Consider the following 24671-nt stretch of genomic DNA (forward strand, 5'->3'; position numbering starts at 1 on the left):
GCAAGTGTTTTTTGTCTTTTCTAATATTTCATATTAAATAAGTTATTTATTTTGTAAATCGCCAGTCGAAGTGGAACAGGAGTGATGCCCCTGCTGTAATGGTTGGTGTGATGACACTTTGTCATGTGACTCAGCACCTGAAAGCATTTTAGCTAATAAGTAATCCCATACCTCCCAATTGTCCCGCTTTACAGTCCCGATTTTGCCACGCTGTCCCGCTGTCCCGGATTGACTTGTAAATGTCCCGCGGTGCAGAAGAATCAGCTCCAGAGAGATGTGTGTGACGTCACGGGGAGAAGAAGAGCCGGGGGCGCAGCCGGAGGAAGCAGGTGGGTGGTGGGAGGAGCAGGGGGAGCCGCAGGAAGCAGGAGGACGCTGGGGAGGACGTTGCGGGAGAGCTGAAGGATGTTGGGGAGGACGCTGGAAGGGGGCTGGAGGAAGGTAAGGGGTTGGGGCTGGGGGACGTTGCGGGGGAGCTGAAGGATGTTAAAGAGAATGCTGGGGGGAGCTGGAGGATACCATACCTCCCAACATTTGAAAAATGAAAAGAGGGACAAAAAGATTTGGGGCGCGCAGCGCGGCAAATTTTATCGACCACGCCCACTTTTGTGGCCACACCCCAATTACCACACCCCCTTTAAAAAAAATACTCCTTTTATATAGTTGAAATGGTGGGATCAGATGCAAATGTGCTATACCCTCATACTGTACTACCTAAGGAAAACAATATAGCAACTCCTACATATAAAATACAAATATAGAGAGAAGACAATCAGTTATAAGTGAGTTATAACTATGTATCAGCTTTGCCCCCCATACACAGTAGCCCCCATACACAGGTGCCCCCCCATACACAGTAGCCCCCATACACAGTAGCCCCCATACACAGGTGCCCCCCATACACAGTACCCCCCAATACACAGAGCCTCCATACATGCTGCTGCTTCTTCTTCTGCAGCGTCTCCTCTCTATATGCGGCTCCTTGTTGGGCGGAGCCAGGCCCTTTTATAAGGTTGCGCCTGTGCGTGTGACGTCAATACGCACCTGGCTCCGCCGAACAAGGAGCCACATATAGAGAGGAGCCACTGAAGAAGAGGAACGCCTGACTGCAGCCAGCGCATCCCGCTGTCAAGGATAGTTCCATGAATGTCCCGCATTACGGACATTCATGTTACTATCCGGGACAGCGGGATGCGCTACCAAAACCGGGACTGTCCTACAGAAAGCGGGACAGTTGGACGGTATGATTTCTTGCCATATTAACAAGGCCTAAGGTTCCCAGACTTATAAAGGCCCCTTTAAAATGTCTGCTATATTTTATGAATGAGCAATACCACTTCCCCTGCATGCTGTGCTCTGCCAGAGATTCTCAGGAGTGAGAGATATATGTTTGGGGTGGGAAGGTGAAACTGCCCAGCACACAAATAAAAGACAGAGCCCCCTCAGCCCCTGACCCAGTGAGCAGGAGAGGGATGCAGCCAATGCCAATAGTTAACCCTTGTCTGTCACAAATGCTCCTCCCAGGACAATTAAACATCAAGATAAGGCTGTGAGCTTGAGTGTAGCAGGGGAGATTGAAGAGTTAAGGGGGCGGGGCTTTATTCCCCAGAGCAGGCACAGCAATCAATTAAATGGCAAAGCTGAAAAGCGGGACATCTAACAGTGAATCCGGGACAGCGGGAAGTGCCATAAATATTGGGACTGTCCCGCTGAAAGCGGGACGGTTGGGAGGTATGATGGGGAGCTAAAGGATGTTGGGGAGGACACTGGGGGGAGCTGGAGGAAGCTAAGGGGGAGCTGAAGGATGTTGGGGAGGACGCTGGGGGGAGCTGGAGGATACTATGGGGGAGCTGAAGGATGTTGGGGAGGACGCTGGGGGGAGCTGGAGGATACTATGGGGGAGCTGAAGGATGTTGGGGAGGACGCTGGGGGGAGCTGGTGAAAGCTAAGGGGGAGCTGGGGAGGACGTTGCGGGGGAGCTGAAGGACGCTGGGGAGGATGCTGGGGGGAGCTGGAGGAAGCTAAAGGGGAGCTGGGGAGGACGTTGCGGGGGAGCTGAAGGATGTTGGGGAGGAAACAACAACAAGAGATCCTCTGCACTCACCCATTATCAATATATATAGGACATTAAGACATTCGGTGCATTAAGCTACTAAGAAATCCCCTTCCCTTTAAGCAAAACAGGGATTGTTTGTCCATATATTGCAATATACTTCAAGCTGGCCAACTGCGTCAAAGTCATCCCTTCTGGCCAGTCCTACACTGATTTAAGCGATTCATTAAGAATTCTACTGCTTCAATATACATTTAGCCAAGGGACTAAGTTTTACCTGCAACTTTCTTGCTTTCAAGGTTAAAACCCCCATATGGTTGCCCTTTTATTGGCTCCACTGGGATTACCTGACTGCAGCTGGGAAGGGTGGGAGCTACAACATGCTGTTGGGGAGGATGCTGGGGGGAGCTGAAGGATACTAGGGGGGAGCTGAAGGATGTTGGGATGGAGCTGGAGGACGCTGGGAGGAAGCTGGAAGATGTTGGGTGGATGCTGGGGGGAGCTGGAGGATGTTGGGTGGATGCTGGGGGGAGCTGGAGGATGTTGGGTGGATGCTGGGGGGGAGCTGGAGGATGCTGCAGTGGGGAGCGGCCCATAGTATGGGGACACTGGGGGAGAACCAGCAATGTTTTAGGGGGCCCTGGACTGGCTTGGCTAGCAGTGTTTTAGGGGGTCCCTGCTCTGGCACCAATTCAAAATGTAACACCTGGCTACCAATGTTTTAGGGGGGCTCTGGCAACTAATGTCTGTCATGAGTCTGTCATTAAATACAGGTGCCACAGTGCATAATGAAATCCTTAGGGCCGCAATATGTCATAAAATGATTGGGGCCACTGTGTCTGTCTTCTGGTGCACTTTGTGGGTGTTATGCTTTTCAGGTGTGGTTTTGTAAAATGGGCCTGTTTGGGGGGCGTGGCCATAAAGTCCCTCCTTCTACTTTTCAAATGTTGGGAGGTATGAGTAATCCTGATCAGTGGTGGAGCTGTCAAGAATGCAACTGCGCAGGAATCCACATTATTAGAAGGGGGCCCATCTCACACCTTTAATTTGGCAATATTGCTCTCTGCACTAGAAGAGACGAAATTCCAATTTAAAAATTGGAATTTAGGCTCAAACTTACCAGGAGCGTCTTTTTGCAACCATTGGTAACTTCAGGGATGCCCCAGGTAGGTGATCTTGCTTCTTTTCCTGGCTCAGGCACCACAGCCAATTTCACTTATGATTTTCAATAATCCATTTGGTCATTGGAAAATTAGAATAAGTATACAAGAGTGTCCACTGGGGACTATCAGAATATCTACCCCCAGGGTCGGACTGGGGGGTGCTGACCCTCGGGCCCTGCAGGTACCCCCACCAGCTGCACCCCCCACACCCTATAGGGGCCCCCGCTGCACCCCCTAACCCCCCAATGGGGCCCAAGCTGAGCCTCCCTATCCCCCACAGGGACACCCACTAGACATCCTCCCTACTCCTTAATGTGTCAGGGGCTGACCACTGTAGGCTGGGGGAGTGCCTGCAAGGGTCTGGTCTGGGCTGCCGGGGCCCACTAGGGCAGGTCATTGGTGCCTGGCAGTCTCGCATACAGCCCATGATTTTATGAGGTGGGGGTGGTGGCCTGAAAAAAACAGTTTGAGGTGGGAAACTTGGCCCCTAAGTAATATTGCCGCTAGTGGTTAAACACATCTCCTTTTCAGAGGCTGAGTATAGGAACATGGTGGACGTGTCATTGCATCCTGATGTTAGGGCAGTGGCACACGTGGAGATTAGTTGCCCGTGATAAATCTTCCTTACCACGGGTGACTAATTTCCTTGACATGCCATCCCACTGGCAAGAATGTAAATCGCCAGTGGGTTGGCATATGAATCACTTCGGTTTCCCAAAGTTGCCCGAAGTTGCCTCTCAAGGAAACTTCGGGCGACTTTGGGAAACCAAAGCGACACATATGCCATCCCACTGGCGATTAACATTCTTGCCGGTGGGATGGCATTGTGGGGAGATTAGTCACACGCGGTAACTAAGATTTATCGCGGGGCGACTAATCTCCCTGTCTGCCACTGCTCTTACTGAATCCCTATATGTACGGCAAGAAAGGTTAGCTTCACCATTAAATTGATCAACTCGAAATATATATATTAAATGAGACACATGTGCATGCAGACCCTTAATACCATTTGAGATTTCTCTCATGGTTGGAATTTGACATGTCAATACTGAAAAGACTACTGGCTAAAGCATTTCAAGTGGCATGAAGGGCTGAATAACATCACCATCTGGCAACCAAGTAGAACTAAAATAATAGAGCTGTATGTGACTTGGCTATAGAATAAAAATTGTTGTTACCCTCGGTACGGCTGCCATCAGAAATCACAGGGCCCCATACAGCAACATTTTTAAGGCCCCCCAGACACCTAATGGTTTAAAACCAAAACATACATTGGTGTCCAGGGGTCCTAATAGTCTCAGGTTCTCCATCAGGCTAAGGACCCATGGAGTGGTTCAGTCACCCACAATAGATCTCTACTATCACGGGGCGACTAACCTCTTTGTGCAACTTCAGAAAACCGAAGTGATGCAAAGGTCTTTTTACGGCGTATCCTATTGTTGCCGGTGGAAAGCAGAAATCTAACGTGGGCGACTGAACCGCTCCGTGGGTCCTTAGCCTTAAAAGAACTAAACCTATTTACATTTATTAATAAATCGCTCCATTAGCGCTTTCTGATCACACAGTTCTTTCAATGGTACTGGCTGCACTTCTTCAAACCCATCATTGTTTAGAAGGCAGGAAACAATGTGTGGGGTTGGTTCTGACCCAGGTTGGCATTAGCAAGAACCAGGTAACTACGGGCAGTACCAATCATTTCACTGTAGCCCAGTTGGTAGCTGCCTAAGGATATGTGTGATCAGTAATCAGAGCTAGGGGAGTAAAAACTTTTTTTTATACAAACAGTATGGATTTTTTAATGAATGTAGGTCTCTATAAAAATATATTACATAAACCAGCTCATATGTAAAACCCTGCTTCATCTAAATAAACCATTTTCATAAAAATAAACTTTTTTAGTAGTATGTGCTATTGAGTACTCATAAATAGAAATGTAGGGAATCATAGTGCATTAGAGGGGATTATAGGCAGTTGGGGGATGTTCTTTTTTCCCATAAAAACAATCAGCGCACCAGAGGTCACCCCTATAGATTAGAGGAACAGAGCTTCCATTTGAAGCAGCGTAGGTGGTTTTTCACGGTGAGGGCAGTGAGGCTGTGGAATGCCCTTCCTAGTGATGTGGTAATGGCAGATTCTGTTAATGCCTTTAAGAGGGGCCTGGATGAGTTTTTGAACAAGCAGAATATCCAAGGCTATTGTGATACTAATATCTACAGTTAGTATTACTGGTTGTATATATATAGTTTATGTATGTGAGTGTATAGATTGGTTAGTATAGGTTGTGTGCTGGGTTTACTCGGATGGGTTGAACTTGATGGACAATGGTCTTTTTTCAACCCTATGTAACTATGTAACTATGTAACTATAGGGTTAATGTGTTTAAACCCTACCTTTCCTTTTCTCCTTGTCACTAGGCAAGGATGAATGTATCTAGTTTGGTATTTACATAAACCCTGTTATTGGTCCATAGGTAAACCACACCCATCCTGTCATTTGAAATAGGGCGATGCAGGGCAGAATCCACTATGCGACGATCGATTGATCGATCCTAGCCTTCCTTCTGTATAGGAAGGAGTCGGGCTAGGATTCGATCAATCGATCGTCGCATAGTGGATTCTGCCCCACATCGGCGTATCGCCTTATTTCAAATGACCGGAAGCCAAGTTTTAGCAGGTATTTTCTAATAAAGCATTCAAAATGTGTGCAGGATAAGGCAATTATTGGGGCAGGGTAGAATAGATTTTTTTACTTAAAAAATTTGAGTGTTACTTTTCCTTTAACCCTGCCCTAACTCTACAAGAGAGGGAAAAACCAGTGGACTTACCGCCTGTCACTCTGTTGGTTGTCTTTACCCTGCCTAAACTCTATATGAGAAGGATAAACCGGTGGACACCATACTTTATTGCTTAATCTGCTTCATCATCCATTGTATTGCTGAAATCCTGTTATACCTCATAAGAGAGTGAGTATTGATTTGTCCTGCATTACCATCATTTGTCTTGGACAAATAAACCATTACCTTTGTTTGCAAGAGCTCCTGGCGTCCATCTAATCATTTATTTAAGCTTTGTACCTACACAGTGGCAGTGGGAGGTGTAGTTACACAACACCCTCCATAAAGAACCTTCCATATTGCGAAGGCCCATCCTGTTGAAACCGAGTTGCATGTACCCCATGCTCTATTCTAGCTGGACAATTTGACTATTACAGCCAAATAGGGGTTACAGAAAATTGCCATTTTAAGAAGTAAGGGCTGCCTCCTGAGATAATAGGATTCACAGAGCACACAAACAAGCCAAGGCACACATACATGTTAGGCCCCATCAGCCAGAGTTCTGTCTTTTGCTTCCACCCTTCTTTCTGTTACAGCTAAAGCTTCTTTATTTCCTGTCAGGTGATCTCTGAGAGAGCATAGAGCCCATCACTAAATGGTAGATGAAGGGAAAGGATATAAAAGCACCATATTTACTGATATATTTATATATATATATATGCATGTTGCAGTTTGTTGAGATTCTTTAATAGGTCACTTAAAATAGTATAAACTATCTGTTTATAAAGTATTCATTCTGGGGGTATAGTCTTCCTTTAAATGGATGCTTTAGGGAACAGGTACGTATCTCTGTGGGAGAGTGCAGGGGATCGATGGAAGTGTCAGCATTTTAGATCCTCCAGGGCACGAACTAGAGGAGTGTAGGCAGAAGAGGTACATGCCCCACACACCCCCACCATTGTGCCCTAGACATGTGCCTCTTCTGCAGATCCCTAGTTCTGGCCCTGGGATTGGATGGGCTAGAAGCGTCTTAAACATGGCAAAACGAGTAGCAGGGAAAGCTGTGTGGGAAAATAATATGCAAGCAAGTTAGCTCCCACCACCCCCTCTTACGAAGTCTGTAGCTAAAGGTGGCCATACACATTTTAGCTGCTGATATCGGTCCTTTAGACCATTTCGGCAGCTTATGTGCCTGTGTCTGGGCACCACCAACAGGCCTTCCCTGATATTGGCTAGATCTTGATCTGCCAGGTTTGATTTTTTCCATCACATCAGGGACCGCATTGGCTCATTGATGTGGTCCCCGAACCAACGGCGCCTTTGCCCCCAATTTTAATCTGATTGTTTGGCCTTAGGGCACCAGACCTTAATACGCTCCCCCAGATGGCGGAAGTGATTTCACGGGCACAGGTGTGCTTACTAGTAGTAGTAGTATTTTTACATCAATTCATAAACTTGTAGTTTCCATGAAGGTTTAAAATACTACATTAAGAAATACAATATAGCCTCAGTTTTTCGTTTCTCCTGTCTGAACTAGAGCAGCACAAAGAAATAGAAGGGGTACTACATACTGATACTGGTACCGCTAAGCTGTGAGTCCCTGCTAAAGGTGGCCATACACTGATTAGGTCGCCAAACAAGCAGATCTTTCCCCAATATGCCCCCTTGAGGTGGGCAATGACATACTGAATCACACTGGTGAGATTTAGACTGTTGGGGAATGGACTCCATCAATGAGCCCTCACCCCGATGAACCTATCTGATGTACATCTACCTGATTTTTGGACAGATATTGGTTAGTTAGGCCCATCTAAGGGCCAATAAGCTGCCATCAGCAGCTTTTTATAGGGCAGTGTATGACCCACTCAAGAAAAATCTATCTAGGGCTTGTGTCCCAGAAAATGGAGGCACCCCATGTAAGGCAAGTGGCACACAGGACTATTTTTTGGCTTTTCTAAGCCTGCATTTTCAACATAGGTGGAGAAAAGCCGATGTAGCACTCTCTTAAAAGCAAAAACATAAAAAGTATGCATTTTTATGTCAAAATCCGCTTTGTGTGTGTGCTGAAAGTCTGACGCTGTGCCTGTCAGTGCACTCGTAAGAAGAAGCAGATTGGAGCACGTTGCTCTTCTACGCAGGCAAAGAAAAGTCAATGAACAGCCCTGTGTGCCACTAGCCCTACAACTCTTACATATGAGCATTCATTTTTCCGTTTTCCTGCAGTGGATCTTTTGTGCATTCCAGCACAGAGGAACGCATGACGAAACGCAGTCCTGTATTTTCTATTTATTTTTATGCCCTGTGGCGCAGGCAAGCACCAAACACAGGTAGAATGCAACTTGATATATTCCTCCTGCTATGGCCTGTACCACAGGGTATACAAACTAATAGGAAACTCAGGGCTGATTTCTCCATGTGTTCCAGTGAAAGGCATTGAAGATCCCACCACAGGGAAACAGTAAACACCAAACTACAAATCTAGGCTTCACCACAGAATGGAGGGGCGCTTGGTGTGTTCTTTGTGCTGCATAAATGGCTCAGGGCAAAGGCTCCTGCCCCCAACCTCTATACAGTATAAGGACTTTTCTGGGACTTCGAATATCCTTGCATCTCACAACAGTTGATACTTTATTTCCTATATAGTTGTTACTGAGCCAGTCTTACTGTTAAAAAACAGACACATTAATGTATAACTCCTAACCCTCTTAACCCTTTACATTTTTTTTATTTAAATCGAGCTCCTTTCAACGCCACAGGCCCCAGTTCCAAACAACCCTACTAGCCGTAAATAATGACAAAGCAAAGAATTTCTGGAAATTTCCAGTCAGCTGTTTGCTGAAGCGATATTTCAGAATCACGTTCCGGCTTGACGCCCCTTCCCTCCCCTCCATTTTGTATGCAGCTGTTCGTACGCCAAAGTCATAACTTTCATTCAAATAACAGAAGCTTGCGGTGAAGTACATACTTATGTCAATCTTACAGTTTAATTCAGACACATGCTAAGGTAACGGAATTTTTTGCTAGCATCTTTGCGACACTGTTGTGCCGTTTCACGCGTATTAAAAAAAAAAAAGTCCCTGTTATCGGCCACCTCGGAAGGATATACCAAGGACGTAAATAAAGTCTGCGCCCTTTGTTCTTGTGGCGCAGTTACACTTTAGCAACGGTGCAGCTTGGAGGTAACTGGTTGAGATTCGTGCAGGACCGGATCGGCAGCAGTAAGTATTATATTTATAACTATGAGTCGGATAGGTTATATTAGTTAGTTGCTTAATGTATACGTGTATCTCCGCTTGATTTTGATGTATCTGGACCGTTGTATATATAAGAACATTGGGCCGTCTTTTAACGGTAAGGCGGGAAATGTAAACACGTAGGCCGGTTTTGGGGGCGACTTTATAATTAAAAAAAAAAAAAAAATCCTTTAAAGTAATATATGTAAGAATGGATGGCCGGAATAGCAGGATGTTGTGGTCCCTTAGTTTCTCGTTGCTATGTGGGATGGGCTGTAAGTATATCGTGCCGTTACACCGGTAACTGTGCCGTTATATGGCTGCGTTAAACAAGAAAAGAAAGTCGTTAGACGAGCACATAGATGCGAGCTGCTGTCCCAGTGTAAATGCGGAGCCGCCATTACGCGCTTGGCCCAAGGCAGTGAGTGCAGGCGTGGCACTGAGAGTGCAGGCAGGTGGTACCGGGGCCGGCCGCTTGGGGGCGCTGACTGGCATGGCTGGCTTATGATTTTTTTTAAGATAAGGGATAGTTAACCATTAAAATAACTTAGAGTAGAATTTTTTTTTTTAAACTTTCAGTTGATCTTCATATTTGTAGTATTTAAATGTATATTCCAGCAGCTTTGCTGGTTTAAATTTCAGAAACATAAGTTAAAAAAAAAAAAACTAGTCTTGTTGTGGTTTATAGATGGCACTTGATTTAGACATGGGGAAGGCCCAGTTCATCCACAATGGGTTTTTTGCCTCTAGGAATTTAACATGGCAGATTAAAGGAACAGTAACACCAAAAAATGAAAGTGTATAAAAATAATTAATATATTATATACTATTGCCCTGCACTGGTAAAAGTTGTGTTTGCTTCTTAAACACTACTGCAGTTTATATAAATACCCTGCTGTGTAGCCATGGGGGCAGCCATTTAAATTGAGAAAAGGCACAGATTACTAAGCAGATAACAGATAAGTATCATAGATTTCCATTGTATTCTACTGTTATCTGTTATCATCTTATGTAACCTGTGCCTTTTCTCCTTTTTTCAATTTAAATGGCTGCCACCATGGCTACACAGCAGCTATTTCTATTAACTACAGTAGTCTTTCTGAAGCACACACACCAGTGTTACCAGTGCAGGGCAACAGTACATTATATTTTAATTATATTAAAACATTTTTATTTTTTAGTGTTACTGTTCCTTTAACTCTAAACAGTTTGGTGCATTAGTTAATGCCTTGTGCAGAGTGGCATTACCTTCTACTGAGTATGTTCCCTGAGCTATATTAAAGGAACAGTAACGCCAAAAAATGAAAGTGTATAAAAGTAATTACAATATAATGTACTGTTGCCCTGCATTGCTACAACTGGTGTGTTTGCCTCAAAGTCTACTATAATTTATATAAATAAGCTGCTGTGTAGCCATGGGGGCAGCCATTCAAAGGAGAAAAGGCACAGGTTACTTAGCAGATAACAGATAAACCCCCATTATATGGGGCTTATCTACTAGTTATCTGCTATGTAACCTGTGCCTTTTCTCCTTTTTTCCAGCTTGAATGACTGCCCCCATGGCTACACAGCAGCTTATTTATATAGTAGCTTTTCTGGAGCAAAAACACGCACATTATATTATAATTACTTTAAAACACTTTAATTTTTTGATGTTACTGTTCCTTTAAGGGGGTATATTTATCATGCTGTGTAAAAAGTGGAGTGACTGGTACAACACAAACCCTGAGGGCCTGTAACCTCAACATAGACCACCACCAACCACATCAGTATACCCTCTGAGTAAACATGCTTGCCACCAACAGATCACTTTAATATGCACTAAAATAATAATGCCGCCGCAATACATTGTTATTGATTTATTGTAACAAACTGTATAGCAACATTCATGTTCTCATTTTTGTTGTTTTGTTTGACTTTTGTAAGTCAAATAAAATTTACCTTTATAAAAAAAAAAGTGGAGTGAAGCATTATTGGTGATGATGCCCAGGGCAACCAATTAGCAATTGGATTTCAACAAGAAGATGTTGCTCATTGCAGCCATTCAGATGCTTTTGTTTTTCTTGTTGAAATCTAATTGCTGATTTGTTGCCCTTGGAAACATCACCAGTAATGCTTCACTCAACTCTTTACACAGCATGATAAATATAATCCTAACGCTGTCACCAAGCAGCTAGTGGAACATGTGATGGGGAGGAAAATAAAAGTTATTTTTTACAGCTTAAATTCTAAAAGCGTTCTCATTATTTTTGAAATACTATTTAAAAATCATAACTTGTAAAGATCAATTAACTCCTAAATCTCTAGTTTCAAATTTCCTAGCATTGCTTGGTTAGTAGGATATGTGGGGGCCCTAGCAACTAGATGGTTTAAATTCCAAATTTAAGAACTGCAGTTACATTTGACTGTAGCAGAGGGAGTTTAATATGTATGTTTCAGTCTGACTATATGGGTTAACTTCCAAGAGAGACTAGCTTTTGAGGTTAGCTAATTGTCAGAATCCTCAGGGGACTAGATCATACAGGCACTTAAGATACGTATAAGCTGTTTTGTAAAACTGGCTGCATTTGTAAGCATGTTAATAATTTTTTCTTTTATTTACAGAACATGCAGATATTTGTGAAAACGCTCACTGGGAAGACCATCACACTAGAAGTTGAGCCAAGTGACACTATTGAAAATGTGAAGGCTAAAATACAGGATAAAGAAGGCATTCCTCCAGATCAACAAAGGTTGATCTTTGCTGGCAAACAGCTGGAAGATGGCCGAACCTTATCAGACTATAACATCCAAAAGGAATCCACTCTGCATTTGGTTCTCCGTTTGAGAGGTGGGATGCAGATATTTGTGAAGACCCTGACTGGGAAGACCATTACCCTTGAGGTTGAGCCAAGTGATACTATTGAGAATGTAAAGGCAAAAATCCAAGACAAGGAAGGCATTCCCCCTGACCAGCAGAGATTGATTTTTGCTGGCAAGCAGCTGGAAGATGGTCGCACTCTTTCTGACTACAACATTCAAAAAGAATCCACCTTGCACTTAGTTCTTCGTCTCAGAGGTGGGATGCAAATATTTGTGAAGACCCTGACTGGTAAAACAATAACCCTTGAGGTTGAACCAAGTGACACAATTGAAAATGTAAAGGCGAAAATCCAAGATAAGGAAGGTATTCCTCCCGACCAGCAGAGATTGATCTTTGCTGGAAAGCAGCTGGAAGATGGCCGCACACTCTCTGATTACAACATTCAGAAAGAATCCACACTGCACTTGGTTCTTCGTCTCAGAGGTGGGATGCAGATTTTTGTCAAGACCCTGACTGGGAAGACCATTACTCTTGAAGTTGAGCCCAGTGACACAATTGAGAATGTGAAGGCAAAAATCCAAGATAAGGAAGGCATTCCCCCTGACCAGCAGAGGTTGATCTTTGCAGGCAAGCAGCTGGAAGATGGCAGAACCCTGTCAGATTACAATATTCAGAAAGAATCCACCCTACATTTGGTTCTTCGTCTCAGAGGTGGGATGCAGATATTTGTGAAGACCCTGACTGGGAAGACCATTACCCTTGAGGTTGAGCCAAGTGATACTATTGAGAATGTGAAGGCAAAAATCCAAGATAAGGAAGGCATTCCCCCTGACCAGCAGAGATTGATCTTTGCAGGCAAGCAGCTGGAAGATGGTCGCACTCTTTCTGACTACAACATTCAAAAAGAATCCACCTTGCACTTAGTTCTTCGTCTCAGAGGTGGGATGCAAATATTTGTGAAAACACTGACAGGGAAGACCATTACTCTTGAAGTAGAGCCAAGTGATACCATTGAGAATGTGAAGGCAAAAATCCAAGATAAGGAAGGAATCCCTCCTGACCAACAGAGATTGATTTTTGCTGGCAAGCAATTGGAAGATGGCAGAACCCTCTCAGACTACAATATTCAAAAAGAATCCACCCTGCACTTAGTTCTACGTCTCAGAGGTGGGATGCAAATATTTGTGAAGACCTTAACTGGTAAAACAATAACCCTTGAGGTTGAACCAAGTGACACCATTGAAAATGTAAAAGCAAAAATTCAAGACAAAGAAGGTATTCCTCCCGACCAGCAGAGATTGATCTTTGCCGGAAAGCAGCTGGAAGATGGCCGCACACTCTCTGATTACAACATTCAGAAAGAATCCACACTGCACTTGGTTCTTCGTCTCAGAGGTGGGATGCAGATTTTTGTCAAGACCCTGACTGGGAAGACCATTACTCTTGAAGTTGAGCCCAGTGACACAATTGAGAATGTAAAGGCAAAAATCCAAGATAAGGAAGGCATTCCCCCTGACCAGCAGAGATTGATCTTTGCAGGCAAGCAGCTGGAAGATGGCCGCACTCTCTCTGATTACAACATTCAGAAAGAATCCACCCTGCACCTGGTCCTGCGTTTGAGGGGTGGGGTTTAAAACAATCATTATGCATCTGCTCTGCATTACTTGCTTGTTGCACTTTGTTTCAATAAAGCTATTGCATTCCAAAATTTGCTGTCATTCATGTGTGTACTGTTAAGGTAAACTGTCTTTTCAACACTGCAGTGGCCTCTAAATATACACTACTCGTTTGTCCTGTGGCTGTAAATTAGCACCTTAATTGTTGCACCCTAGTTATTTTAATGCCACTTAATCCAAGGCAAACATAGCACACAAGCTCAAATAGAATGTTTCATTACAAGCTAGGGGATAAAAATGTGTGCATGCTGGCTGCTGTGGTTATTTCCCTTTATCCACCTACCAGGAAAACAAATTAAAAAAAAAATAAATCATTTAATTTCTCCTTTAACACCTGGCAGGCAATGGATTGTAACTTCAATAAATGGCTCTAGTTGCCAGGTACTGCTGGTGCAGCAACCATATAGTATCTAGTAGAATTAAGTCTAAAACAACTGGACTTTTCTGAGGTTTTTTCTTTGTAACTATATTTTGTTTTGATTGTAGCTTAACCCAGCAGTGATAAATGCAACTAGCATATTGAGCAGTTTAGTAAGAATTGATTAACCTCTAATAAAATTGAATTGGGGATTTTTCAGGAATTAACAAATGCTCCTGGGCTATTCCCTCTCCCCACCACGGTCTCTCTCCCTCCCCTGTTTTTCCCAATCTTTTCACCTCCTCTCAGGAAATCTCAGCGTCTAAGAATATGTTCTGTTCTTGTGATTACTATAAGAACCTAAATACTTTTGCTGATTTTTTCCTTTCGCACTAGTGGTGTGTAATGGATTTTTCCACTATGGCCGAATATTGCCATGTGGTTTTTTAAGTATTTAATATAAAGTAGGTGTTATGTAATTATATTTTTAATTATACCAAATAGAATTTAACTTTTTAATTAAAGGCACAAACACAGAAATTTTGTTTATTTGTGAGATACATAATTCCCCCCTTTAAAACAAGGCTTTGCTCCAAGTTTTAGGTTTGCCTGTGAGTATATGGGGAAGAGAACTTTGTGTAGCTTTATTTACAAAGCACTACCTATGTACACAGTGCTGTACAATAGATTATTATAACAGGGTTATTTAAATAACATACACAATATTAAAAGTACATACATTGGTAATACAAGGTTTAGTTGCAGTAAGTTATGACATCTGTTGGTGTATGATACTGGGTGCAGGTCCATAGGGTAGAGATGAATAGCCACTACGCGAGGAGGGTGTTTATTCCACAACACTTTTTCTGCTTCATAGCCATCAGCTCAACACTTATCATATCTAAATGCTGCTGAATCAGAAGAGACTTCTCCGGCCTGCTTTTCCAGGTATCTTGTCTGGCACTCACTTGCACAAACTATTGGGGTGAAGACACCCTGAATTACTAGTAGCAGCTACTAAAACAGACAATGTTGATCATTTACTGATAACTGTCTGTTTTAGCAGAGACAAATCTTAGTATTGTCTATGGCAGGGTATTTTCTGGCACTTAGTAGCTGTGAAAAAGTAGCTGCTACTAGTTGCTCTGTATGTCTTTGCCCTCAAACATGGAAGTCAGTGGGGGAGACTTCTGGTGACGTCTTGTGCTCTGGTGCTTTAATTTGTGAGGATTGTAGCTGCTAGCCATGCCTGCTGGAGTGGTAACTTGTCAAAGACTGAAAAGGAAAGCAATCCTGCGTTGGAAGACAATTTCCCCTGAGTAATAGCTAGAAGGGAAGGAATCAAAGCAAATATAGAATGGGTATGGCTTTGATGCAACAGTGAAGCAAAACTGGGAAATTAGATTGGACCAGTTCACATTTCTGGGGCCCGATCAAGCCCAGTTAGGGTGCTGTTTAGGGAGAAACTAATTTAGTCTGTAGATCATAGTAGGAACTTTGCTCAGTATTGCACTGGATGCAGTGACAAAGTGATATCAGTGTTCTCTTATATGTTGGTGTGATCTGAAGGAAGATCTGTTGTAGATTTGGGAAGACAATATTTTATCTAGCCTATTAATACAGCTGGCCCCTAAAAGGGGATTTCTTAGCAGCCCAGACTGCAGCGTTGCTCTCCTAACAGTGAGTAGATAGGGAGCTGTTGCATACAGCTTTGCATGCACAGATCATTCCACTATATTAAATACAGCAATATTTTTTAATCCCTGGTAAGACGATGTGACTTTGAACAGAAAATAATATATATAACCAGGCACAAACTAAAAGCTGGTGTAAAACCTGTTCTGCACATGGATTTCCTGAACTTATACCTATACTGAATGCAGAAAATTGTTGCCCCTCCACATTTATTGATTTTTGTTCAAACTGTTCCATGGGCACAGAAGTATTAAATTAGATGTCACATGTAATGTTTGTGGAAGTCCTTGCATAATCAGATTTGAATATGTGTGAATACAAAGGGAGTATGATTTGAAACCTAGGTCTCTGCCCCTGTTTAAAGAACTTCATCAAAATCAGGATGGAAGTAGAGTTTGACTTAATATTAGCAGGGAACATGTAATTAAATGGTGCGCGCGGAGATGGGTTAGTGGTTTGGTCTTCTATTCCTTTGCGGTCTTTTTTCATGTCAATAGTTAAGGCCTATAAAGCAGCCCCAAGTATACTCTTTACTGCTGCTTGCTGTGTATAAACTGCTGATTGCTTTAGCTCACTCCCCAGTTGTGGCAATAAGATAAGACCACAACCTCAGTTAGAATATTGAAGACATGTCACTGTTATTTGAACAATAGTTATGGTTGCAGAGCTTCCTGTGGCTATTGGTGTTCTGCATTAATTCAATGCTTTAGCTTGCTACTGCAAGGCTCGTTGCTTATGGCACATTGCTCTGCCAGTGTGTGCAGCCCAGTTCCTGCCAACAAGTTATTTGTTTGGTGGCAGGTGGATTTTATTAATTTCCCACTAAGATCTAGGTGCAAAACACCAGTATACGCCCCATGTACCATAAACCTTAGAGTACCGTAATTATATATTGCGCTCAATAGAACATGTTCCATTGTGCCCCTCTGTGGATAATTGTTACAAATGTGGCATTAACCATGACAGTCATATATTATGTTATGACAACAGTATTTTGACAGATAGATCAAGTGTTTAATCATTTTTTAAAGTAACCATTTTTAGATGTTCTCTATCTGATGGACAGATTGTTTTACCATTTACATCCACTAGATGGCACAAGGGGAATTCCAGCCTAGCTCTCTATCATACTTTCCACTGTCTACAGACTGGAAAACAGCTATAACACAACACCTCCCTATTTATAGGTACAATTAATGTATTACAAAGAACAAAAATACAGCTTATACAGGCACATGCATGGAGGATTAGTAAGATATTATACTAAAAAATTATGGACTTTAAAATCAATACCTGCTCTCATTTATATGATGGGAAAATTACCGATGTCCAAATTACATAATTTTATAACCTAGTATATTAATGTAAAAGTTATCCTAGTTCTAATACACAAAAATACATAAACTAAAGGGGTTATGTAATAAAAGTCATTACGTTTGCTGAAGAGCAGTAACTCATAGCAACCAATCAGCAGGAATAATTTACTGGTCACCTAGTGAAAAGCAAACATCTTATTGGTTGCTATGGGTTGCTGCTACTGGGTAGTTAGCATCTTTTATTACATAGGGTGTAAACCCATATGATGCTACAACTTAAAGATAAAAAGAAAGTCCAATAAATCAACACAATCTACAGAAATAATACTAACATTGACTAACTTAATAAAATTTGCCTGTCTGGGAACCCAAGGTAACCCCAGTAGAATATTAAAGTAAGTAGTGCTACTAAATACATATACAGCTACATAACTGCCTTACACAATATCAATTGTGCTTTATAGCTATGTTTCTAGTAGTAACATATACTCCTTATATGTAATGTGCTTAGCTCATTATGCAATGGGTTCCCTTAATGTAGCTTTATTAAATTGATATGATATATGGTGATACCTAGTACTATCGCCTCAGTATAGTAAGACTCCCAGATGGCCCCTACTGCAACTCTTCCTCTCCCAACACACTTATTTAAGGTTAGGGACAATTCTGCAGTGGCCTTCCTATACAGTTGTGCTCTCTGCACTAGACAACCAAATTCCCTCATAGCAGGAATGCCCCTGCTTAAAGTGGCTTTTCACTTTGGAATTATCTTTAAGTATGATGTAGAGGGTAGTATTCTGAGACAATTTGCCTTGTCTGAGACATTGGTCTTCATTTTTTATTTTTATTTTTTTAATTATTTCACTTTTTGTTTAGCAGCTCTCCAGTTTGGAATTTCAGCAGGTATCAGGTTGTTAGGGTCCAAATTACCTTAGCAACCAGGGAGTGGTTTTAATGAGAGATTGGAATATGAATAGAAAAGAACCTGAATACAAAAAAAAAAAAGTTACAATAATAATAACATTGAAGCCTCACAGAGCAATAGTTTTTGGCTGCTGGGGTCAGTGACCTCCATTTAAAAACTAAAAAGAGGCAGAAGAAGAAGGCAAATAATTAAAAAAAACTATAAAAAAAATTAATAATAAAGACCAATTGAAAAGTTGCTTAACATTGACTCTACTTCCTGCTTTCAGCTCTCTAACCTCTTAGTTAGTGATTTTAGGCTGGGCCACATGGGACATAACTGTTCAGTTAGTTTGTGAGTACCCAGGTCAGATTCATATGCTAACTAACTGAACAGTTATGTCCCATATTGCCCCCCCCCCCCTCAAGTCATTGTTTGGCTACTGCATGGATCCCCAACCTTTATACCCACGAGCCACATTTAAATGGAAAAAGTATGAAAAAGGTTCCTGGGGGTGCCAATAAGAGCTATAATTGGCTACTTAATAGCCCCTATGTGGACTGGCAGCCTACAGAAGGCTCCGTTTGGCATTATACTGGGTTTTTATGCAACCAAAACTTGCCTCAGAAAATTCAAAAATAAGCACCTGCTTTGAAGCCACTGGGTGCATCATCCAATTAGTGTGTGTCGAGGAAGGAAGCAGTGTTGCTAAACAGGATCTTGAATGCCAAAGGTTTTTGAACCACGTTTATTTAGCAATACTCATGTAGTACCAATGTAGCAGGTGAGATAAAGCGGTTATAGCAATATACAGTCGCAGAGTATATCACACACTGTGACACCCTGTAATGGACCTGGATCAGCTCATGTGGAAACTCTCCACTAATCTGATTCCCTTCCCACTATGATCCCTACACTAACAGGCAGTTGGTGACAAACATGTTGCTCACGAGCCACTGGTTGGGGATCACTGGGTTACTGACTGCTTACAGCTTAGAGAACTGTAAAGGAGTAAGTAGTGTTCTGACTATTATGTTAGACATCTGCCCACTCCAGCCTTTATAGATTACATTTTTGCCTTACTAACTTTATTGAAACCTTTTTTTATTTTGCGCAGTCTATCTATTTTGCCCTTTTTCATTTTTACACTAAACTGCTCCTTTAATAGCAAAAATAGTGCTGGGTTTATTTTAAAAGTCTATAAAAATCATAAACAATAGAGTGAATTTTCTCTATTTGTGGTTGTAGCCTCAACCTAAAAACTGACTGAACGTCATGAGAGTGAGGTGCAGGGAGTGGCTTCATATCATTCAACTGAAACAACTACACAGATGAAAATGCACCACCTATTGTTACATACAGTACAAGGAAATTATAAATCAGGGAGGGTTTCTATGGCAAAGCAACTGCATAAGCTGAATTCCAAGGTTATGTGTAATATATTGTTTAGGTGTATAATACCACTTAGCAGGTATTCGGCTACCAAACAAAAAGATTGCAAAGTGCATGATGCAGAAAGGCCAAGCAGTAGTGATGAGCGAATCTGTCTCGTTTCGGCAGAAACATTTGCGGAACGACAGGAAAATTCGTGAAAATGGCGAAACGCGCTTGTGGTGCGACTTTTTTTGTCTCTCGCAACTATTTTGCAGCAACCAGGCCTATTTTAACGAGCAACAATTTTTTTTCACAGCAAATTTTCGCTAAAGTTTGCCAAACAATTCGCCAATGCCAAAATGTGGAAATTCACTACAAATTCATGCCTGGTGAAAAAATTCGCTCATTACTTCCAAGCAATACAAATTGGTCTATTGTCAGCAGGCTGTGAAACCTTGTAAGCTATGATCTCTGTGGTAAAAATGTGTAAAATAAATTGCATATGTTTCTCAATTATACGTAAAGTTTTCTTTTCTGTGTGCCATTTTCTACACTTTTTTATTGCTTTCTGTTTTTGTGTTTTCCCATTTTTCTAAAATGCCGGTTTTACAGTTTGATGCATTACTTGATACATTTCCCAGTAGCATCAAGAAATGCATAAACAAATGTATCAGTTGTAACAGCTACTATCTGGAGTATCCACCCTCAGTCTCTTCAGAACTAAACTCAAAGGCTACCTCTTGGAGCACCCACATAGCACCTAAACTAGGAACTTTTGCAGTGCCACCCACTGTAACCTGCAGCACTTAATATTTGTGTCTGTAAGTTACCCTGCCATTTAGATTGTAAATGCAGGGCCCTCCATCCTTTCGTGTCTCTGTACTTAGCTTCTAATTTTTCATGCAACCCTACATTATATTTAATTGTATTTATTAATTTAGGGACTCCCTCTAGTAGTAGAAACTGTTGTAGAGCAATGGTGGGCGTACATGGGGAGATTTTGTCCTGTCAAACAACTTTTTAGTACAATCCAATTAAATCATCTACTTAACCAGTATTGTCTCTTTTTTGTATCCATGACAAGTAGCTGGCTACAAGTAGCTCCGTGTGTCATTGCCCTAACTGCTAACAAAACCATCAACCTGGCTAAGCTGCTACTGGGAAATGCCAGAAAGGGTAAGGGCAATGACCCACGGGGCGGTTATTCTTGGTTACTGCAGGCAACTAATTTTCCCGAAATGCCTTTTCACCAGCAATACATGCATTCATGTTGCTTCCTTTTCTGAGGTCATGCAAAGTTTCCTGCAGAAGGAAACTTTGCACGACTTTGGTAAACAAAGTCTTTTTTTTTAGTGAAATATAGGTCTTTTACCTTTTTCAAACTTTGTATAAACAATCTTATATTCACTGTCAACATGGGCCAAAGGATGGGATTACAGTGTAATAGGCACCACTGAGGCCCATGGGGGATACCGCAGCATGCAGTAAAATGCAGTAAGGAGGATGTTGGCTGCATTTTTCACATGAACTGAATTCATTAAATTTTTTGCTTTATTAAAGGAGAAGGAAAGGTTAAGTCACTTGGGGGTGCCAAAATGTTAGGCACCCCCAAGTGACTTAGATCGCTTACCTTTTACCCCGGGCTGGTGCCCCTGTACGGAGAGAACAGCAGCAGCCCGGGGTAGCAGCGAGCGCTTCCTAGTTCCTATTCACTTGCACGCACATGCGCAGTAGAGTGAAAAGCCGAACTTAAACAAGAAAGTCGGCTTTTCACTCTACTGCGCATGCGCCGGCCCACGGATTTCGCCGGCAGAAGAAAAAGGAAGGAGGAAGCGCTTCCTACAAGTACCCTGGGCTGGTGCTTTTTTCAGGGGCACCAGCCCAGGGTACAAGGTAAGCGATCTAAGTCACTTGGGGGTGCCTAACATTTTGGCACATAAATATAGCACTTTCTTCCCTATTGTGTTGTACTCACACATGTGCATGTTGCATTCCACCTGTGTTTAGCGCTTACATGCACTTGTGTGAGTACAGCATGATAGGAAAGAATGATCTGTGCCTGCATTTCCCTGAGGTGGAATGCAGGAAGGATCCACCACAGAGGAGCGCAGGAACAGATGCTCGCGAATACGAGCCTTTAGAAGGGGCCTGGGCCAGCAGCCAAAAAATTCTCTGCTCTGTGAGGCTACAGTTTTATTGTTATTGTTACTTTTTATAACTTATTTTTCTATTTAGGTCCTCTCCTATTTATATACCAACCTCTCATTCAAACCACTCCTTGGTTGCTAAGGTAATTTGGACCTTAGCAATCAGATAGCTTCTGAATCTCTAAACTAAAGAGCTGCTGAACAAAAAGTGAAATAACTAAAAAAAATACAAATAATAAAAAATTAAGACCAATTGCAAATGGTCTCAGAATATTACTCTTTATATCATACTAAAAGTTAACTCATAGGTGAATTCCACTGTCCCTGAATGAACTGACTGACTTATTAACACATTAATTAACTATACAGTGATATCAGCTGTTTATATTTGAATTTATTTACTGAATTATATGAACATCTCCTACATGAACTTTCCAGCAGGGGAAAAAACCTACTTTCAAAGAAACTTGTGACATATAAACATATAAACTCCAGTGACCCCTGAATTTAGCACTTTTTTTCTTACTATTTTTATGAACTAATACTGTCTATTGGGCCTTTAACCCTTTAAGTGCCAAGGGACGTAGATTCTACGTCCCAGGTACCAAGGGACCAAAGTGCCATGGGACGTAGAATCTACGTCCAATGGCACTGTCGGGTTTACAAGCGCTGCGCTCGCTTTTAAAGCAGCGCAGCGCTTGTAAACCCCTCAGATCCCCCTAGGCAACGAGCAGAGTAAGACATACTCACCGATCCGGGTCCCCGAGCCGCACCGATCGCGTCGCCAGCCAATGACAGCAGTGGACACGCGTTGATGACGTGTCCACTGCTGTCCCTTTAAATAGCGCCGCCTACTGTCGGCTCCCTCACTCCTGCTGCGCACTTCGGACGAGATGGAGCTCCCCTGCTGCCTTCCTGCTGGATTGATCGCCCCTGATCGCCCCTGATCGTCTGCCTGCCTTGGGTAAGCTGAACTACAACTCTCTACCACTGTTTATTTTGCTTATTTCTATCTCAACTGTCTAAAAAATTTTTTTTTTTTTTTTTTGCATTTTTTCTTCTATCTTTGTCATTATTACACTTTTGTACACATACACACTGATTTACAACTTTCCCAAGCACACACAGACACTTACACACACACTTACACTTACACTTTTTTTTTTTTTTTTTTTTTTTTTTTCTTTCTTTCTTTTCTTTTCTTTCTGTCTTTGCTTTCTTTGGCAGTCTTTTTTTTTACTAAAACTTTATTTCTGATCTTGCTCTATAATTATCTGATTTATTTGGTTGCATTTTAGTGTTTTTTTGGCATTTTCATAATTGATTTCTGTTTTTGAATTATTCTATTGCACTGTAACTTTTTGTATTGCTATTGGGTGCTGAATTTGCAGTGACGTTGGTGGATCCAGGGCTCTGACCACCGATTTCATTGCAATTATTGTTCTTCTGTTGGTTTAGGTGGTTTTATTGGATTTTACAGTGTTTTATCTTTGCATTGTTCTTTATTGTGTGTTTAGTGCCCCCAAAAAGGTTGCTTTTGCAGTGACATTGGTGGATCCAGGGCTCTTACCGATTTCATTGCAACTATTGTTCTTTGATTGCTTTTAGTGGTTTTATTCCATTTGATTTCAGTTGTTCTAGAAAGGTCCAGAGGTGCTAAGATTGTTCTGGTAGTTTCTATTGCCAAGGGTTAGGCTGATGCCACACGAGGCGTAGGGCTGATTTTTTCAGCAAGTGGAAAAACGCTTGCCGAAAATTCAGCCCTACGCCTGCTACTTGTGCCTGCACCCGAATGAATGGGATACGCTCGGGTGCAGGCACGTGTAGCCGATATACGCATGAAAACGCGAGACTTTGCATTCTCACGCGTTTTCATGCGTATATCGGCTACATGTGCCTGCACCCGAGCGTATCCCATTCATTCGGGTGCAGGCAAAAAAAAAGGGGTGCATAGAGTGCAGCCCCAATATTATGCATTTTCAGGTTTGGCGGCCTATGTGCAACCAGACATAGGTATCGTTTTATTCAGGGGAACTTGCAGATTGATGGTTAGTAAGTTTTTGGTAGTTGCCATGGAGATTTTGGGGAGAAATCTAGGTTTTTTATCTGGTTTTTCCTTGATTTCTGACCAAAATCTAGGTTTGTATCTGGTTTTTCCTTGATTTCTGACCAAAGCGCTGACTTCTGCAAGGGACTGCGGCCACAATTTTCCATGTAGAAAGAGAAGAGTGGTGTCTCTGAATAGCTGAAGGTGTGCACTTTTCGTAAATATATAGATTGTGGGGGTTATCTCACAGGTAGGGGGGGTTAACAGTGAAAAACTGCAGGTAGTGCACATAGAGCGCAGCCCCCAAAATTTCAACTGAAATTGCCCTTATGCATTGCCCCTGTTTGGGGGCATTTGGTGGCCACGTCTTTATGTGCACCCATACATATGGGGTATCGTTTTATTCAGGGGAACTTGCAGATTGATGGTTAGTAAGTTTTTGGTAGTTGCCATGGAGATTTTGGGGAGAAATCTAGGTTTGTATCTGGTTTTTCCTTGATTTCTGACCAAAGCGCTAACTTCTGCAAGGGACTGCGGCCACAATTTTCCATGTAGAAAGAGGAGAGTGGCGTCTCTGAATAGCTGAAGGTGTGCACTTTTCAGAAATATATAGTTTGCGGGGGTTATTTCACAGGTATGGGGGTGTTTAGACTAAATAACTGCAGATAGAGCACAGCCCCCCCTTATGCATTGCCCCTGTTTGGGGGCATTTGGTGGCCACGTCTTTATGTGCACCCATACATATGGGGTATCGTTTTATTCAGGGGAACTTGCAAATTGAGGTTTAGTAAGTTTTTGGTAGTTGCCATGGAGATTTTGGGGAGAAATCTAGGTTTTTATCTGGTTTTTCCTTGATTTCTGACCAAAATCTAGTGTTGTATCTGGTTTTTCCTTGATTTCTGACCAAAGCGCTGACTTCTGCAAGGGACTGCGGCCACAATTTTCCATGTAGAAAGAGAAGAGTGGTGTCTCTGAATAGCTGAAGGTGTGCACTTTTCGTAAATATATAGATTGTGGGGGTATCTCACAGGTAGGGGGGGTTATCACTGAAAAACTGCAGGTAGTGCACATAGAGCGCAGCCCCCAAAATTTCAACTGAAATTCCCCTTATGCATTGCCCCTGTTTTGG

At 42.3% G+C, this 24671-nt stretch overlaps 1 protein-coding gene across 4 annotated transcripts; it reads left to right on the forward strand.

The window, feature by feature from the left end:
- Positions 1-8879: 8879 nt before the first annotated feature.
- On the forward strand, positions 8880-13733 carry ubc (ubiquitin C). 4 transcript variants are annotated; one of them, XM_031897588.1, is made up of 3 exons: positions 8880-9207; positions 11827-12667; positions 12896-13733. In XM_031897588.1, the coding sequence occupies exons 2-3, from the start codon at positions 11830-11832 to the stop codon at positions 13657-13659; spliced, it is 1602 nt and encodes a 533-aa protein (XP_031753448.1). In that variant the 5' UTR covers positions 8880-9207; positions 11827-11829; the 3' UTR covers positions 13660-13733. The 4 variants fall into 4 exon arrangements, with proteins under 4 accessions (XP_031753448.1, XP_031753450.1, XP_031753453.1 ...); XM_031897590.1 differs by having other exon boundaries at positions 11827-12652; positions 12881-13733; XM_031897593.1 differs by having other exon boundaries at positions 11827-12638; positions 12867-13733.
- Positions 13734-24671: the final 10938 nt, after the last annotated feature.

Source organism: Xenopus tropicalis, chromosome 1 (assembly GCF_000004195.4).
Source record: "Xenopus tropicalis strain Nigerian chromosome 1, UCB_Xtro_10.0, whole genome shotgun sequence".
Classification (NCBI taxonomy): domain Eukaryota; kingdom Metazoa; phylum Chordata; class Amphibia; order Anura; family Pipidae; genus Xenopus; species Xenopus tropicalis.